This window comes from Lagenorhynchus albirostris, chromosome 1, assembly GCF_949774975.1.
Source record: "Lagenorhynchus albirostris chromosome 1, mLagAlb1.1, whole genome shotgun sequence".
Classification (NCBI taxonomy): Eukaryota; Metazoa; Chordata; class Mammalia; order Artiodactyla; family Delphinidae; genus Lagenorhynchus; species Lagenorhynchus albirostris.
In genome coordinates this window covers 128015895-128033489 of record NC_083095.1, presented here as the reverse complement: position 1 = coordinate 128033489, position 17595 = coordinate 128015895, and the positions used below count along the sequence as shown (strand labels likewise).

Below are 17595 nucleotides of genomic sequence, written 5' to 3'. Positions count from 1 at the left end.
TGGTGTTGCACATGTCGTGACACTTCCCAGAGCCCTTTCTCCTTTGTGACTTGTTGGCTCCACATGCCAGCCCTACAAGGTGGACACCAGGAGCCCCGCCTGACAGTAGGAGCACTGACGTTTCAAGAGGTTCAGTGACCCGATTGCGCTCTCCCTGTGGATCAGGGGCGGGTTCAGAACTGGTAACTCGGCTTGTTTCATTTGGACCAGGGATCTTTATCCAGAGGCCACATCAAGGTGTGGTCTTCTGTGGTCTCCACGCTGGCCCACTCTCAGACCCACCTGTACATCAAGGCTTTGATTCCAGTGTTGGGAAGTCCTCAGACAAAGCTTTTTAAGAATTCGGTGAAACATGAGTGTCAGCGACGTGTAGACTGGGGTTTCTCAACCTGGGCACCGTTGGCGTTTGGGGGCCAGATAATTCTCTGTGGTGGGGCTGTCCTGGGCTTCCCGGGATATTAAACAGCATCCCTCGCCTTTACCTCCTAATTTCCAGTAGCACCACTTCAGTTGTGACACCCAAAAATGTCTCCAGACACTGCCAGTGTCCCTGGGGGAGTAAAATCTGCCCTGGTTTAGAACCCTTGATGAGGGGGAGGAATTCTGGCTCCAGAGCCATTGTCTTGCTGTGTGACCTGGGGCAGCTGGGCCCTCTCTGGGCCTCCTTTTCTCCATCTGTGAAATGAGATGTTGAATGCGCTGATGGTTTGGGAGGGGGCCAGTCTGAGAGGGAGCCGATCGTTTAAGCAAGTTTCTAAATAACTGATCTTGATTTTTATGGCCTGTGAAATGCCACCATTCCTGCCATCCTTGTCTGGGGAAGAGAGGCCCCTCTGACCCTTTTAATCTAAGGAAGGGCCACGCGCTTGGGTTGTGGACTCAGTGATGGGGTGGGTAAAAGGGGACTGTTTTCTGCTCCTTCCCCGACACCTCATTTTCCCCTTCCCACCACCCAGGTTTCCCAGAGAGCCCCTGTCCCTAAAAAGTCACAGCGCTGACCTTACAGGGAGACTCCCAAAATTTAACGAGCCGCCTCTGCAAGGGTAATGTGACTTTTACAGCCTGTTGAGGGGCAAAGGGAGATTTGCATAATGTTCCAAGGGGGATTAGGTGGCTGGGGGTTGCCATAGCAACGCCACAGGGATGAATTGAGAATTTTCCCTCCTGGCGGGAGTTGGCCTGTGGAGCCTGGGAAGGTGGGGGAGGGGACCAGGGGGTTATCTGAGGGGAGGGAGGGAGGGATTGGGGGGGGTTGGTGGGGTCTTCCACGCCTGGGATGAATGGGCAGTGTTGGGAGAAGCTGTAATCTGAAAAGGCTTTCCCTGTTCCATCTACACAAGCAGGCTCTTTGAGGGCCATTCCCTGGAGTGGGGGTGGGAGGCAAGCAGAGTTTAATGTGTTTGGGAGCCAAGAAATTAAGGTGAACAAATATTTAAAGATTATTGGATCTTGTTAACAGGAAGCCCGGTGGATGGAAACTGAGAGTCTGAGAAATGAAAGTCTCGAGTCTTAGAGCCAGGGAGGGACTTGGCTGTCACCTTTCCAAGTCCCTCCCATGGAGTGGTATCCACGCCCGTGTCCCTGTAGGGTTGCCATTGAATGCTCCCCGGGACGGGGTACTCACTTGCACACAGCACCTAATTTGTTTTTGAGAGCTCTGATTATTAACTTGGACCCAAGTCTGCCTCCTTCATGCAATGGAAGCTGAGGTCCTAGCGCAAGACACACCTGGGGCGGAAATGCAGGTCTCCAGACTTTGCGTTGCCAACTCTTTCCAGGGTCAGTGGCCTAGATGCTTCCTCTGTTCTCCCACCCACGCCACTCCCCCGCTTCCTCACTCAGCGTCACCATTCCCAATTCCCTTACTCCCTAGACTCTTGGCAGAAAATGTCCAAGACTTCTGGTGGGCACAGAAAAGGAAGGCGGGATTCCTTTCAGGGGAGCACCTGGGAAGGTCATGTCACAACTCAGGGCCCCCAGACTCCCTTGCTTTTCATCTGTCCTCGCTGGGTAAGGGCAAGTGTGTTAAATCCTCTCTGCCATCTTTACTCTGTGTGAAGGGCACGGGGACCAGTGTCACAGGCTGGCCCCAACCAGCGTCCCCTTCCTTCCCCCGGGAGACAGATCCTCAGGGTCACACCAGGGCTGGGCCTTTTTTTGTTCCCAGCCCTCCCTGCATAAAGAATTCAGCAGGCTTCCTCGGAAGCATAAATATTTAATGGCGTTGTAGTTATATATAATTTGATCAATATGTCAATGCTAAAAGGGCCTTTAAGGAGGCTCACCTATCATTGAGTGATCTGTGATGTAAACCTCCCCAGCCCCTGCAGGAGCAGGGGTCATTATCTCCCGGGCTGCCAAGTAGGTCATTTACTCCCCCCTCCTTAAAGACACCGTGGAGCGGCTCTCCCCTAGAGCCAGTGCCTGGCGGGGATGGAGCAGGGCCTGGGAACCCGGCACTGGCTTTTGCTGGAGGTCTCACACCTCCCTGTCCCTGGACTTCCTTCTCTCTGGTGATAACACGTCCACTTGCTTTGTTTCCGAGCTCTCTGAGCTTGGTCTGAGGAGAAACTGCTTGGCAAGGAATTTCATCTCGTAGTCCAATAATTGAGGGCCTGTCCGTTTAGAATTGCCTAGGAAATGCAGTGGGATACTTGAAGGTAAAACTGCTTGGATGCATTGTTCTGGAATCTCCCAGCATTTGATTGCGGGGTGACTGTGACACCTGGCTACCACAGCTTCCTGCTTCTGCACGGCCCCCAGCCTCTCCCTGTGCCCCTGTGATGTTAATTCAAGACAGGCAGCCTCCCTTTGAGCACCCCAGGACTCGAGTCAGAGAGCCAGGTAAAACCCCATCCAAATTCAAGAACCCCAGAGCAGACCAGGTGTCCACCCCAGACACACATGCTTCGAGAGGAGTCACCCAAGGCCCAGCCAGCGGTCCAGAGGTCACATGGCCTGTCAGACGCAGAGCTGGGGGGGGAGCACCATTCCCACGGGACCTGGGGTGTAACTCACGTCTCACGGAGGTATCTTTCCGTCAGCTCATTTTTCTCGCACACGTCCACACACGGGGCCCCAGCATCACACACTCTGTTCTTCCCAAGACGCTGGTTGTCCCGTGAAGAAATGCTTGTTTTAGAAGTGAAACCGGGAACCTAGGAGCGGCCCTTTGGCTGCCTCATTGCTGTTACTTCCCACTAAGTGAGACACCTTGAAGAGCCCTTGCCTGGCTGTCTTCAGCTCCCTGTGAATCACGGCAAGAACCCGGACAGGAGGTGCTCGGCACCTACAGATGGGACATCACTGCTCTTGTCTGCTCTGTGACCGTTGGGCGCAGTACGGCTGATGGACACGTTCGAACGGTCTGTGCCGTGAAGACGGGTCCTGGGGGCCAAGCCCAGCCAGCCCCAGCCTAGCCCACTGCCCGGCATCCATCCATGGCTCAAGTCGGCTTGCCTCTTCTCTGCTCACCCTCTGAACTTACGTTCTGCTCTGTTTTACTGAGCTTTCTGGAGGAATCGATGTGTCACAGAGCAACTCAGGAATGTTTAGCGTTCTCAGACTCTGAAAGATGGCTCCTGGATCTTATCATTTATTCAGTCCATCCCTCTGTTTTGCAGACGACAGAATTGAAGCCCAGAGGAGGGAAGGGATTTGCCCAAAGCCATGCAGCTAGATTGGAGGCCGAGCTGGGAGGCGACGCCAGGTCATTTCTGTGTGGCTCCGGGGTCAGAACGTGCTCTTTAAAGCGGCCAGGTTCCTCCCTCTCCTCGTTTTTATTGGGCTGAGATTAGAATGAAGTGTGCATTTTCAAGAGCTGATCGGTCCAGACGACCTGGCAGTTCAAATACTGGAGAGACGGTCTTCTGGAAGTGGCTGTCAGCTGTGACTTGAGCAGGCAGTTAAATTAAAAAAAAAAAGAGCCGAGGCCTGGCTGGGTGCTGCCGGTCAGGAGCGAGAGGTTGCTCGGGGTGCGGACCAAGGGCAGATTCCATCTCCCTTCAGTGTCGTGGGTCAAAGGCCCAACGGATGGGAACAGCAGCAAATGTGAATGCAAGGGTGTGGCTGGAGCGGCGTACTTTGAGAAAGTCTGGCGCCCTCCGTCTACCCCAGGATGGTTAGAGGTTCTGCTCTGATGAGATGATCGCGTGAGTGGGAGTCACTAAGGGATGGTTAGAGGTTCTGCTCTGATGAGATGATCGCGTGAGTGGGAGTCACTAAGGCGCGTGGAGCGACTGCTCTCTGGGAAACTACACTCGCCCCCGCCCCCCTCATCTTGTGTTCCGTCACTTACTGCCTAACAGTCTGGACGGGGACACAGGGCAGGTGTACCTCCTGCGCCTAGTTGAGAGCGCAGATTCCGGATGTCGCGGGATCTCTGTGCACGCTTCTCTCTCTGAGCGGCTGCTCTGTCTGCGTCGAGTGGCTTAGTTCCTTCTGAGGAACGATGTTTTTCCACCAGCAAAGCTGCCTTCTTTGAACCACACTTGAAAAGAAACTTTCAAAGGCGGCACCAGGCTCCCCAAACACCTTTTTCCAAAGGAAGCCGTCCTCCCGCAGCCTGGCACCCGCCGCCTCCCAGGTTCTCCTCCGAGGCTCTGACTCAAAGGCAGTGGCCTTTTGGGACCAGGATGGAGGAAGGATGAAGGTCCACCCCGTGAGCCCCAGCTGCCTTATTGATAACAGGGTGCCCCGAAGGCCAAAAGGAGCTTTCCAACGTAGGATCTAGTTCCGATTTGTGATTTGTGACCTGTCCCGATTGTTAAAAGTCACACGTCTTGATTCTTTTTTTCTTTCCTTTCTTGGAAGTGATGTTTAGAGCTTGTTTGAGTTGGATCAGATGCTGTTTTAACAGCTGCCCTAATCGGAAATGCTGTCAATTATTAGCCCTGACAGTAGTTTTTCTTTGAAAAATACTTCTCTGAGCTCCCTCAAAATGTCAAAATTTGGCTTCTTGGTAGGAAGTCGGTTAGTGACGTCGCTTAATTGCCAAGCGTCAGTTTCCCCATCCGAAAACTGGAGATTTATAAGGAGTGCCTTCCCTGTAGGGCTCTTGTGAGCTCACGCATGCAAAATGCTTGGAGCAGCTGGGTCGGCGGATGTTAGCCATTATTATTATCGTTGTTGTTAAGAGTGGTTCTGTCCGGTCGACTTTCTGTTTGCGGGAGCTTCCACTCCTGCCGTCACCACCCTCAAAAAAATAAACATGAAAAGAAAAATCGTTTAGGGAACAGTTTTCCTGTTCATTCTTTGACGCACCAGCGTGCGCTGAGCCCGTTCTCAGGGTTGGATGGTCTATGTAGAGGAAACCGAGGCTCGATTCCTGCTCGCACATGGTGGGGAGACCAGGAGGGGAGAGCTGCTCCCCGGCAGGGGACGGTCCCAGCTGGGAAGGATGGGATCGCATGCTTTCTCCACCCCCGCTTCCTCCCAGAAAAAAAAAACCCAGACACGAGGACAGGGACCAAGTGTGACACTACCCCCTTTCCTCTGCCCTCCCCCAACACTGTACAGTCCTAACTCGTGGCAGGCCAGAGTCCTTCCTGTCACTCGGGGAGGCCGCTTTTCATTAAGTCTGGGCCCCAGGACAGAGCCTGAAGGCTGATAGCCCAGGCCTCCGGAATATTGCATATCTGTTCTGCTGGTCATGATGTGTGGGGTTGGGAGGCAAGAACTGCTCCCTGTGGGTGGAAAGGTGAGATGAGAGGGGACTTGGTCTGAGCCCCCCACAGGGCTTCTGAGCGACCCAGCCGTGGTCACCTAGTAGCCTGGATGCCAGGCTTGAACCGGTCTTGAACCAGGCAGAGCTATGTGAAATCCCGGCAGATTTTTCCTCATAACCAGAGGATGCTGGGCTCTGGACCAGGCCGCGCAGGGGAAAGATCCCACCTGGGGGCAGCCTGTGGCCGCACATTTGCTAAAAGATGCGGGGAGAGGGAAGGTCAGCTACTTTTCATTTTGTTCCTTTACCTCCTAAGATCTTGCCACTTGACCTGTTTGCTAGAGGAAGTAAGCAACAGCTGGGACTCCTTTACAACTACCCACCCCAAAAACGGTGAGAGCTGTAGTTGCTGAGCAGGCCAGAGTGACGGGGAAGGTTCCGGGCCTGCGCCTGCCTCGCTGGCTGTAGCGGGGGCAGCAGGCAGAGCCCAGCGGGCGGCTTGTGGCTGGTCTGGCTTGACCATTGCCTCACCCTGTCGATGAAGGACTTGTGCTCCTGGTTGTAGGTCAGCGCTCCGTCTGCCACTGCCCCTCCCCCAGATGCCCCCCACAGTGGGGCAGGCCCAGATCTCTGGCCAGGGGCCACTGCAATCTGAAGTCTCGAAAAATAAATGCGGGGAGGCCAGCGAGATTCTTTTGGCTCAACATTTACTGAGCACCTACTACGTACCAGGCTCTGCTATGCCAGTCATTTGAGGTAAGAAGCCTTGGACCGATGAGCTCCCTAGCAGTGAGGATGGTTTATTTTGTTTATTTCTCTTTGCTTTTTGTTTTAAATAAAACTTTCTGTTCTTATTTGGCACATAAACATGTGACAGTTGAGTGATGATGTTGCTCTTACGGGTTTGGACTGATTTGATTGTTTCTAGAACTCCCGACGTGTACAATGTACAACCCTGACTCTTATATTTTATCCCTCTTGCCCACTGTCAGTCAATTTGGAGGAAGGAAAATGAACATAAGTGAGGAAGGACCTTGTTTTGGAGTAGAACTCTTCCCACTTACCTAGATTAATAATTTATACAATAATTAGTAATCGTCCCAGGTTCCTTACAGTATGAATGACGGACGTCCAGTGGGCGGAGGCCAGGGATGCTACTAAGAACACTACAATGCCCAGAACAGCCCCACGCAACAAAGAATTATCTGGCCCCAAATGTCAATAGCATTGTTGCTGACAAACCCAGTTTGTACGACAAACTGTTATACAGTGCCCTTGCTGGAATATACCCTGAATGTGCAGATGTGGCTGTGAGTCCCATGGGGCTTAGCGAGGATGATACACCCTCTCCACCCCGGAAGTTTAGAAATGTGGGGACCGTTATTGGCACTCAGTTGGTCTAGGATATGGGGGACAGTCTTTCACACCAAAGACTTGTTTTACCCCCGATGCCCACAGTGGGCAAGACTGGCCCTATTCCTGAGAATCTAGAGTGTTCCAGGAGAGAGCGGTGATCTCTGATCCCCACCCAGGAGCCCCTGATGCCCCGGACAGGCGTTCTGAGTTGGAGCCTGCACCGCAGCGAGCAGCCCCAGGACGTGGGACCACAGAAGCCCATCAGATTCCTGGTCCATGGCCTGTCTCTTCACAAGCCAGGGGCATCCTCATCACTCATGAGTGGCTGGGGCTGGGGGGAGGAGGGGGTGCTGGCCCCAGGAATTCTCCTGAGGGCCAGGGTCTGTTCGTAAGCCTTCAGACAACATTGCTTTTATTTTAAGTGCACGAGGATTTCTCATCCAGAGTCATTTGACATGCAGATGATCACAGATTTTTAAAGGCTGCTGTCATGGTTTTGTCTCTGAAAGATGGCTATGTGCTGATGAGAGCCTTGAAGCCAGCTCTGGGACCTCAGTCCTGGTGGCCTTGGGATTCAGAAGGAGATAAGAGAAGCAATTCTGAGACTTGTCTGTCTGGTCCTCGGCCTTCCTGTCTGGATTCAGTTAACCATTTAGCCCCACTGTTTTTTTCTTTTTTCTTTTTTTTCTAAACCATTCTTCATCTGAGATGGTTTCACATGGAACACGGGTGGCAAAATCAGTTGATGTTTTTCTGAATGTGATCTTTTCTGGAGGGTTAGCAGTGGGGCAGAGAATTGTTTCTGTGGTCAACTTAGATGAAGGGCTAGGGATCCAATCAGTTACATCCCAAGCATCATGTTAGAGAAGGCAGTGCTTTATGCCCCCCAAAAGGAAGTGTCAACGGTGGGATTTCAGGCTGGGCAGCACATATAAGGGTGAGGGAGCAGTCTGGTGGGAGACAGGCAGCAGTGGAAAGTGGAGGGCGAGGGAGACCCTTTAAGACACATACCGCCGGGTGTGAGGCTGGCCCCAGGGAACACTTTGGCACATGCAGCCGGGCGTCTTCCATCACCTCCTGATTTGTCTGGGAGCCCGAGAGCCTGGCTTGCTATTGCCCTTGGGGCCACACGGCATAGCAATTCCTTCTCACCACACTGCATTTCACTCTTGTTTGTGATGGGTTTCACCACAGTGGGCGGTGTGGAGGTGGTTCTTGTTTAGTTTTGCGTTGTTTTGATTAGGGCTTCCATCCAGAGGAGGCGAACTGGATACTCTGAACCAAACACAGAGACCACCTCTGATAGGAAATTGGAGCTCCCTGAAATGTAGGCAGCCCGGTTGGAGGGAGTTGGAAGAGATTGCTTCACGCTGTGGATTTAGCGAGGCCTCCTGGCAGGAGGCCCACCGAGGGTGGAAGGATGGAGCCCGTCGGGGGTCTGCGGTTTGGGGGGGAGCTTGTCCTTCCACCGTCTGACATTTTGGCGACTTGATTTATTGGCCTGAGCCTCACGCAGTCTCTTTTCCTTTGCAGACAGAGATTGCGAAGAGACTGAACACGATTTTAGCACAGATCATGCCTTTCCTGTCACAAGAGGTAAGCCCTTCCTTTACTGTGCCCACCGTTTCTTGCAGAGCAGCCCAGTGGCTGCCTAGGTCTCACCGGAGCCCCAGCCCCTGTCCGTTCACGTGGACTGAAGTTGACAGCCTGGGGCTTTACAGAAGCTCCTCTGGTACATCAGAGGGGCCACTTGCTCCTTCAGTGGAACCTGTTCTCTGCCCTTGCCTGAGCCCGAGAGGAGGGTCCTGGCCTGTGGAGGGGCTAACAGTGGGCAGTGGGTACCGCTGTGCCTCCCCCCACCGCCGGCCCTACCCCATCCCAACCAGCATTCCCAGCCTCTGCTTCCCCGTGCCCCAGCTTCCACACCTGGAGACATCTAAGAGCAAGGAAGCCTGGCCAGTTAGCACCGAGGGCCAGACCCTGCAAGGAGAACCACTACCCAAAGGGGACCCCGGCCCCCAGGACAGAGTGTCCTCATCAGCGGCATGACCAAGTCAGTCACATCATCTTCTAAGCGCACTTTTGCAAGAGACTCCCGCCTGAGGCATGGCTGGACCAGTGGGCAGTAGGAGAAAAGCATCTGCAAGGAGGCCCCGTGGTGCAGGGCAGATGGGTGGGCTGCCCGAGAGGGGCCCCTTTCCATCCAGCAGAGCTCACTCCAGCCTGGGGCAGGCCTGCCTTCCAGGCCCCCGTCAGTGGCTTAGACCACCCTCGCTCCCTCTGGGATTCCTGGGTCTCTTGAGTCGCAGTAGTGACCCATACACGATTGAATTCATGTAAAAACAGGATATAGTGATGTCCTAGGAGCTTGCAACCCGTTAGGGGAGAAGCAGGTTTCACCTCAAGGCTGAAGGGAATGAATGCACTAAAAAAAAAAATGTTTTTTTAAAATAGACACTATTTTTTATAGTTTGAGGTTCACAGCAGAACTGAGTGCAAGGTACAGAGACGTCCCCTAGCCTTCCCCACTATCAGCATCCCACACCAGAGTAACTGATGAACCTACATCGACACATTATCACCCAATTCCCAGCTTATAACGTTGTGCCATTTTTTTGTTGTTGTTCGTTTTCTATTTAGATAGATCCAGGGTGAGTATCTGTAGATACACGTACTTTTCCTCTGAACCCTTTGGGTGTGAGCTGCAAACACCCTGACAGCTCACAGCACTCACTGCTCCAGCTGCCTCTCCTAACAGGACACCCTCCTACGGGACTGCACTGTTGTCACCACATTTAGGAAATGAATAATCATTCAGTAGCATCTTCTAATATCCAGCCTGGATGTTAGTTTGGGGACTTATGCCTGGAAGGAAGTTTTCTTGGTCTCACATGCCTGGAAGGAAGTTTTTTTGTCTGCGTGGCGGAGGGAGACGGTCGACAAATTGCCCTCTTTGGGCTCTTTTATATTTTAACTTAAAAGTCCGGGAAGTGTGGGTTACAGAAGTAATAGGCACGCGTTGAGAAGGGTTTAATGGGTCCCCCGTCCTCCCTGTGTCCTGCTTTGGTCAGTGGACCTCCTCTGCCTCCTGTGTCACCACCTGTCCCCTACCCCGGTGCCTCCGCGGTCGGTCGGGGAAGGCGGCCGCCTCTAACCCACACCCGCTCCCTCCAGCACCAGCAGCAGGTGGCGCAGGCGGTGGAGCGAGCCAAGCAGGTCACCATGACGGAGCTGAACGCCATCATCGGGGTACGTGGACTCCCCAATCTGCCTCTCACCGTGTGTATAGCCCTTTTATTCCTCTCACTTACCATAACCAGAGATGGACCCTGACCTTAGCTGGCCTCAAAGAATGGCAGCCCCAGGGCTCCGACCTCTCCCAGCATCTCATGGGCTTGGACCCGCCTAGAGATCTGCCCCTGTGGCTCCCCGGTTGCCTCTCACTCCCCAAGTTAAAGCGGTGCCCGACACGACCCGATCCGCCTCGAAATTCATCAGCCCCATCCTTTCCCGGCTTTCGGTATCTCCAGCATTGAGCCGGGGGTGGACTCTGGGATCACCTTGGAGGCCAACCTGGTTTCTCCCACCTCCCCAGGGGCCTGTCCCCTCACTGGCAAAGGTCTACCCTTCTTTGGCCACCTGGGATCAGAACTGTCTCTGCTGTACTGTGATGTGAAACGTGCTGTGGCATTTGGGGCTGGGCCTTGCTGTCCCATGCGCTGAGCTGCCTGGCGGAGTCTTCATCCTGGGCCCATGTCAGGTCCAGCCAGGGCCCCTGGCTAGGTCTCCCTGATGTTCTAGAAGTCCCGTCTCACCCGGGAACAGGAAAAGATAATGCAGAGCGCTTCGTGAGGCCCACCTCTGGTCTGGCCCCTCAGTGAAAGGAGGAAGCCCGGTCTCTCGCCTTTAGTGCTCCTGCCTGGCTTACATCTTCAGTGCATTTGTGGGATTCACGCAGCATCTTCCTCCTGCTCGCTGCTCTGGTATGAGGCTGCTGAAGGATATTTAAGACGAGCATCTGAGGAGAAACAGGTTTTTTAAGGGGACCTTGGGCAAGGCTTTTAGCCTCAGGGTGCACCTGTCCACCTTTGGTCCCTAAAATGAACAGGGTGGGTGAGATCACTGCTTCCCATCCACAGATGGCTGAGTCCAGGTCCCCAACGGAGCTTCTGAGCAATACATTCTAGGGCACTCACCCCAGAGTTCTTTTCCATAGGTTTGGGGTGGACCCGGAAATCTGTGTTTCTGAAGTTTTCTAGATCATTCGGAAGGGTAGTCAGGCTTGGGAAGCAGTGGACTGGTTGGCTGAGGTCCCTCTAGCCCTCTGATGGGTCCTCATTCCTCCGCTTGTTTTTAAGTACGGTCATTATTTCAAGGTGGAACTGAAGGCCTAGGATGTTCTGCTTGGTGGGATGAATGATGACTCTGGGCTCTTCATTCTGGGGCAGAAACCTGGAGACCTGTGTTCTAGTTAAGCCTCTTCCCCAGGTGACCTCAGGCAGTCCCATCTCTTCCTCGGGCCTTAGTTTCTGCGTCTGTTACAGGAGGGGGTGGACCAGCTCATCTCTTTGGGCCAGGAACGCCGGGAGGGTGGGCTTTTGGAGTGACAGAGTGATGCTGGCGGGTACGGATCCTCCCACACAGTATTGGGACCCCGTGATGGTTACTGGGCTCTGTCCTTCCGGTCTGAGTCCCCTGGCAGCTGCTGAGAGCTGCTGGAGGACGGCCAGGGCGGGAGCAGTAGCCTTGTCTGAATCCTGGCAGTGTTGAGGGGGGAGGAGCAGAGAGGAGGCCAGAAAGGGGAACGGGAGCGACTGGTCACTGCTTTTAGCTAGTGAGCTTGGGAGGCAGAGCCCCTAGCAGGGAAGTCGTAATATGGTAAAATTCGAAGTCTCCTTGGAAACCATCTTGTTAGCCCAGGGTTCTTCAGCCTCAAGACTCGTGAACTTTGAGGCCACATACTTTGTGAGGATGTGCAGTAGGGTGTTCAGCAGCAGCTCTGGCCTCCACCCACTGGATGCCAGTGGCACCCTCCCACACACAGCTGTGACACCCCACAACGTCTCCAGACATTGCCAGATGTCCCGGCAGGGGGCAGGGGCAGTGCACGAAACGGCCCGTGGTAGAGAACCACTGATCCAGCCGAGGCCCTTGCTTTACAGAGACGGGGAGTGACTCACAGATGGTCACACACCGTCCAGGAGCAACGCCAGGCCAGAGGCCCCGGGCTGGCTTTCGGCTTAGGGCTCTTCCCCCCGCCACCTCCCGTCCAGTCCGGCCCCGGTGTGGCGCCCGTGTCCTCCTCAGTGGCCAGTTCACAGCGTGGGGGCTTTGCTGAGAGTGGCAGATGAGGGCTCGGGGTGGGAAGTGCGTTCTCTGATGCTTCTCCTCTCTCAGAGCCTCTTCCCTATCCGCTTTCCAGGCCCAGCCTTCCCATCCCTCCGTGGCCGCGGTGGAGTCCCTTCTCCCCCACTGTCTCCCCCTCCCCAACTTTGGAATTAAAATCCTCTTATGAAATTTTTTTTTTTTTTTAAGTTCTAAGAGAAGAGTGGAATTGGGGGAAGAAGCGCTGCTTGGATTAGCTCCACTTCCTTCAAGGAGTATTTAGGAAGCTACACGTTAGGCCAAGGCAGCTAGAGGCAGATATTGGAATTCAATTAAAGCCAACGAGTGGGGCCTGTGACCCCCATTTTCGAGGTAATTGCTTCTCCGGCTCTGAGTGAATGCGGCCGTCTCCCTGTCATTAAGAAGGCAGCCGTCTAATCAGTGCGCCTGACAGAGCCTCACAAGGCAGGAATTACGGACGGCTGAGGGTGGCTCGCCGAGCCGGGGCATCCTGTGAAGGAGGAAGGAGAGGGACAGCGGGCTTGCGGCCGGGCTGACTCGGGAGAGCGATGGGAGGAGGGTGGCAGGGGGCCGGGAGGGCTGATGGCCAGAGGGCAGGAGTCCTGCCCCAGCAGGAAAGGGCGGTGAAGGGGAGGACCCAGAAGCCTTGTGGCTACCCACATGGTACTGTCCGATTTGCCCCTCTTGGGGGAGAAGTAGCCCAGCCCCCTGGTCTGGGAGTTAGCGGGGGCTTTGGGCAAGTCACTTCATTCCTCTGGCCTGTGTTCCCCATTTGTGAGAAGATGGAAAAGGGCTGGGCAAGTTTCCTTTGACGTGCCCTTTTCAGTCAGTCATCTGGGGCTCTCCTGGGCATGGGGTGGAAGGATTCTGGGTTCACATCTTGGCTCATTTCGGAGAGAGATGAGAGGTCAGGTAGACACGTCTGGCATGGGCATACCTGCAGCTAGTGGTGTGTGTTTATCACATGAATTAGAGTATTTCCAGGGCCTCCCCTCCAGGTGAGAGAGGCCAGAATCCAGCGTCAGCTTGGTGTGAGGGGAGAGGGGACAGAGGACAGAGGGGCTGACGGAAGCCCAGGCTTGCTGGCCCAGTCCGCCCACCACACACAGGGCCACGGGGAACTCAAGTGACCGTCTGGGGAAGGCAGGCCTGAAGGTGTGTGTCTGTTCGCCAGGGCCTGCCGGGACCCAGTTACTGCAGACCTGTGACACACCCCTTTTTCTTGGGTCCAAGTTATTGGGGGATCGTTGGAGGGTCAAAAGGTTCCTGAGCGTGAGGGGTGAAATATCGTCCTTTGGTCAACAGCTTGCACAAGGCCCCCCCAAGCAGATTAGAGACCCTGTGAGCCGAAGTTACCCACCATCTTCAGAACTCGTGTTTTAGTTTGCTCGGTGCTAGTCCAAGGTCACTGAACCTGGCAGGTGGAGGGGCACGTACCTCACTGGCCCCACTGACGATCTGGCCTGCATTCCCTTGGAAATTATTAGTGGAAGATACAAGTGTTGGCTTGATTGGGTTTTCTTTTCATTCTTTTATATTGGAGTATAGTTGATCAACAACGTGTTAATGTCAGGCATACAGCAGAGTGATTCAGTTGTACGTATACATGTATCCACTCTCTTTCAGATTCTTTCCCCATTTAGGTTATTACAGAATAGTGAGCAGAGTTCCCTGTGCTGTACAGTAGGTCCCTGTTGGTGCTTACTTATTTTTTTTTTTAAATTGGGTGAGCAGGGTGAGGAAGGGGGAGGTTTTCGCTTGTTACAAACGACACTGGGTATTTTGAAGCCAGTCCTGAGGTTCTCGCGTTCCCTCCAGGACGCCGACGAGCTGGGCTCAGTTGACTGGGAGAAGGATGGTGCGGCGAGCGGGCCTTAGAATGAACGCATCTGTTTCTCTCAGCCAGGGGGCCGGGGTAGAGAGAAGTCGTGCTGGGTTTGCGTCCTGGCTCTGGTTACTTTGGCTTAGCGGAGTTCCTTCACCTCCCCCTGAGCCTGTTCCCGTCTCTGAAATGGGGATAACGGGGTTGTTGTGAGCTCTCCAAGCTATAACAGAGCATGAAGGCACAATTCAGCCTGGAGCTGGGGGGCCACCTCCGTGGGCAGGAAGTAGAGGCTGGGGCTGCCCTCCCTCTCCTGGGAGGGCAGGGCGTCTGCATCTTATGCAGTTAGGACTCTGTCTGGAGGTCCTTGGTGAGTCTCAGCCCTGGAAATGCTTAGACAGCTTCACTAGGTTTAACCCAAATCATGAACCTGAGAAGCGAGGCATTAAATCAGGTTGCAGAGGCATGAAGCGTGGTGTGCATAGTCCAGTTACACAGACTCGGCCAGCGCGGGCCTCCCCGACAGCCTCCCGTGTAAGTGGCCGTACTTTCGGAGCCGGGAACTGGGCATCTGGTACACGTGAGGACAGGGACACACGTCTGCCCCATGGGACATGTTTTTTGACAGGTTGCTGTCCCAGCGTGAAATGTTAAAGGCGGGAGGAGGGCGTGCTCACGAGGGGGCTTGCCTCCAGACGCCCCACCCCTCTTTTGGGGTTGGGGGGTGGGTGGTTGACTTCCTTTCCTATGGTGGATGGAGAAATCCTGGTCTTGGAGGGAATGGTGGAAGCCAGGGACAGGCTGCTGCAGAGTGGTGAAGCCCAGTTCCCTCCTCGGACGGTGGACTTGATCCCGTTTGTCCCCAGTTGAAAACGCTGTCACCCTCCTACTCGGATGTCACTGTTTCTGCACATCGCCCTCTGAAGTCACAGATATGTCACAGGGATAGAAATGCAGCCTGAGGATGGCTGTACCCTGCCTGCGACACGGGGACGGAGAGACAGGTGGATCACTGCCAGCCGGCTCCCCCTGCCCCGCTGCGGCAAAGACTTTATCTCACCCTTTATCACAACCAGGACTGTTGTGAGCAGACCCTTGGCCCAACAAGCCCTGGCGTCTGTCCTCGCCCAGGAGAGGAGCCTGGGAGGAGGTCGGCTCTCTGTCCCTGCTTCCTGGAGCCTGCTGGGCCGTTCCCGACGATGCCTTCCAGCCACCCAGAGCAGACCTCAGGGGAGTTTCTGGCTGTGCAGGGGGTGCTCTTGTATTTGAAGATGAGAAGTACATGGAAGCTGCCTTTCCTCTGTTGCAAAGAAGAGACACTCCTGCTTGACGGGCCACAGCTGAAAACCAACCTGTCCGTCTGGGAAGCTCAGCAGCTTTGAAAGTCACTGTCTTCCAAACAGCCACTGCAGCTACAGCCTTTGTTCCAAGTTTCTGATGCTGGTTCACTGGTTCGTGTTTTGGGAAGCAGGAAGCGCCACTGATGCCCCTCTTCCCAACCAAGAGGAGGCTTGGATCTGGGCAGGTGGATGGCTTTTGGACAGAGCCACTCTGCTGACTTACTTCCCAGCCTCTCCGTGTAAACCCTTTTCCAACATTTTCATTTATTCACCCAGCAGATGTGTATTGGGCAAACATGCCAGGCCCCACCCGAGGTGCTGGGATGGATGAAACAAGGTCTTTTCTTCCTGGAGCCCACGAGTTGCCAAGATCAGAGAAAGATGCAGTTCTGTTTGTGGTCCACTCATTGTTTTTGCTAATGTTTGTTGAACACCTACTTTGCCTTCACATGTAGTAACGCATGTGATCCTTGTACAACCTGAAGAGATGGGCTGCATTCTGATCCCCGCTTTGCAGATGTGGAAACTGAGACTGAGAGAGGTCCACTGTTGTCTAAGTTCTTAGAACTGATAAAAGATCGAGCGGGACATCTTCCTTAGTCTGTCTGGCTCCAGAGTCTGAGCTGTCATAACTCTCAGAAAGGAGGAACCGGTTCTGACCCGGATGATGGGGAGGGCTTCCAGGGGGCCCTTCGGCTTCGCTTCTGCTCTGGCGTCTCGAGGCAGATCTGGGGTCAGGCTGCAACCTGGACCAGTGCCCACCGGCGGCTTCTGTAAACTGCCCACCAAGAGATGTCCTAGGTCTGGAGCAATGGCCGTGGGTCCCAGCCTTTCTCCCCAAACTGAGAAGTGAGCTCTCTGGGGCCAGGAGTGTGGTGTGACTGGGGGTGCCATTAATTTGGGGGTGCACCAGGTTGGCGGTTGGCGGCTTAGTTGGGGAAGAGTGGGGCTCTTAACCCCTGACCTCAGACACACTCATTGCCTCTCGGAGCCTCGCGTCTGTCCAGAGCTGTGGGCCTGCATTGTGTGTTGTTGTCTGTTCATCAGTGGCCTGAGAGCCACGGTCCACACTGACAGGCGAGCTCGTCACGTCTTAGCTCTTTGTCACCCCCACCGACTCTCCTTGCTTTGGGGAGGAGGTCTCTTTAGGAACGTTCTTTGGCTGACGTCGGTGGTTGACGGATTTGAGTCCAGATACCACACTAGGGGTGAGACTTGGCTAGTTACTGGCCGCCCCCTCCGGCCCCTAGGTGCCAGCTTGCCATCTGTAAAATGGGCCTTCTGGCCCATTCTGCCAGGTAGTTGGAAGGGTCAGAGAAAATATTTGGAGAGGGCCCCGGCCTTGATTCAGGCATTCAGTAAATTTCTCTTCCCTCCTGTTGTGCTCGTTGAGAAGAAAGATGTATGTGTACCCAAGGGCCCAGCCATTCCTAAGACGTATTTCAGTCCCTATGAAGTATGCAGCCGTGGCGTAGCGTGCGCCACAGTGCCCGTGGTTCTTGACGCAATCTTGGGAATGATAAAGGGCGCTTTTTCTTGGCTGCTGGGGGAGCACAAGGGGAAGGGGGAAAAGAAGACTGAGGCTAGTGCTGAGCAGAATCCTTAATTAGGGATTGTTACCCTTGCTATTGATAGTAAGTGACTTAATGCACGACTAGATTTGGGAAGGGGAGGGAGCCTTGGAAGGGCCTCTGGGAAACGTTTAGCTATCGTTATGAGATCACTTAGTGAGTAACCTGCCTGAGGTCACCCAGCTAGTGAGTGCCAGGATTTGAATCCTGGTCTGTCTTGATTCCAAAGCCCCCACTTCTCCTGTTACCCTGTTCTCCACTCTGATGTCCGGTGACGTCGGCTCTCATTCCACTGGCGCCAAACTCCTCTCGATCTCGGGACTCCTCTGCCGTGTCCTGCCTCCGCTTTGTAAGACAGGCGTGGAGTTCCTCAGGATTAGGGAGTCTTCCCCAGGGTACGGGCTCAGGGTGGGAAGCGCTGGCTGCTGACGTTTGCAGGCATGCAAGCATGAGCAAAACTGTGGCCGTCGGGAGCGTAAAAGTGGATCGCCCTCA

The 17595-nt window shown here is 54.4% G+C and overlaps 1 protein-coding gene across 4 annotated transcripts in view; it reads left to right on the top strand.

Moving 5' to 3' along the window:
- Positions 1-17595, top strand: part of TLE3 (TLE family member 3, transcriptional corepressor) — a 47758-nt gene that overhangs the window by 13088 nt on the left and 17075 nt on the right. For all 4 annotated transcript variants that reach the window (XM_060153218.1, XM_060153212.1, XM_060153215.1 and 1 more), the window contains exons 5-6: positions 8555-8617; positions 10196-10270. In XM_060153218.1, the coding sequence (XP_060009201.1) occupies positions 8555-8617; positions 10196-10270 (138 nt within the window). The remainder of the gene's footprint in view (positions 1-8554; positions 8618-10195; positions 10271-17595) is intronic.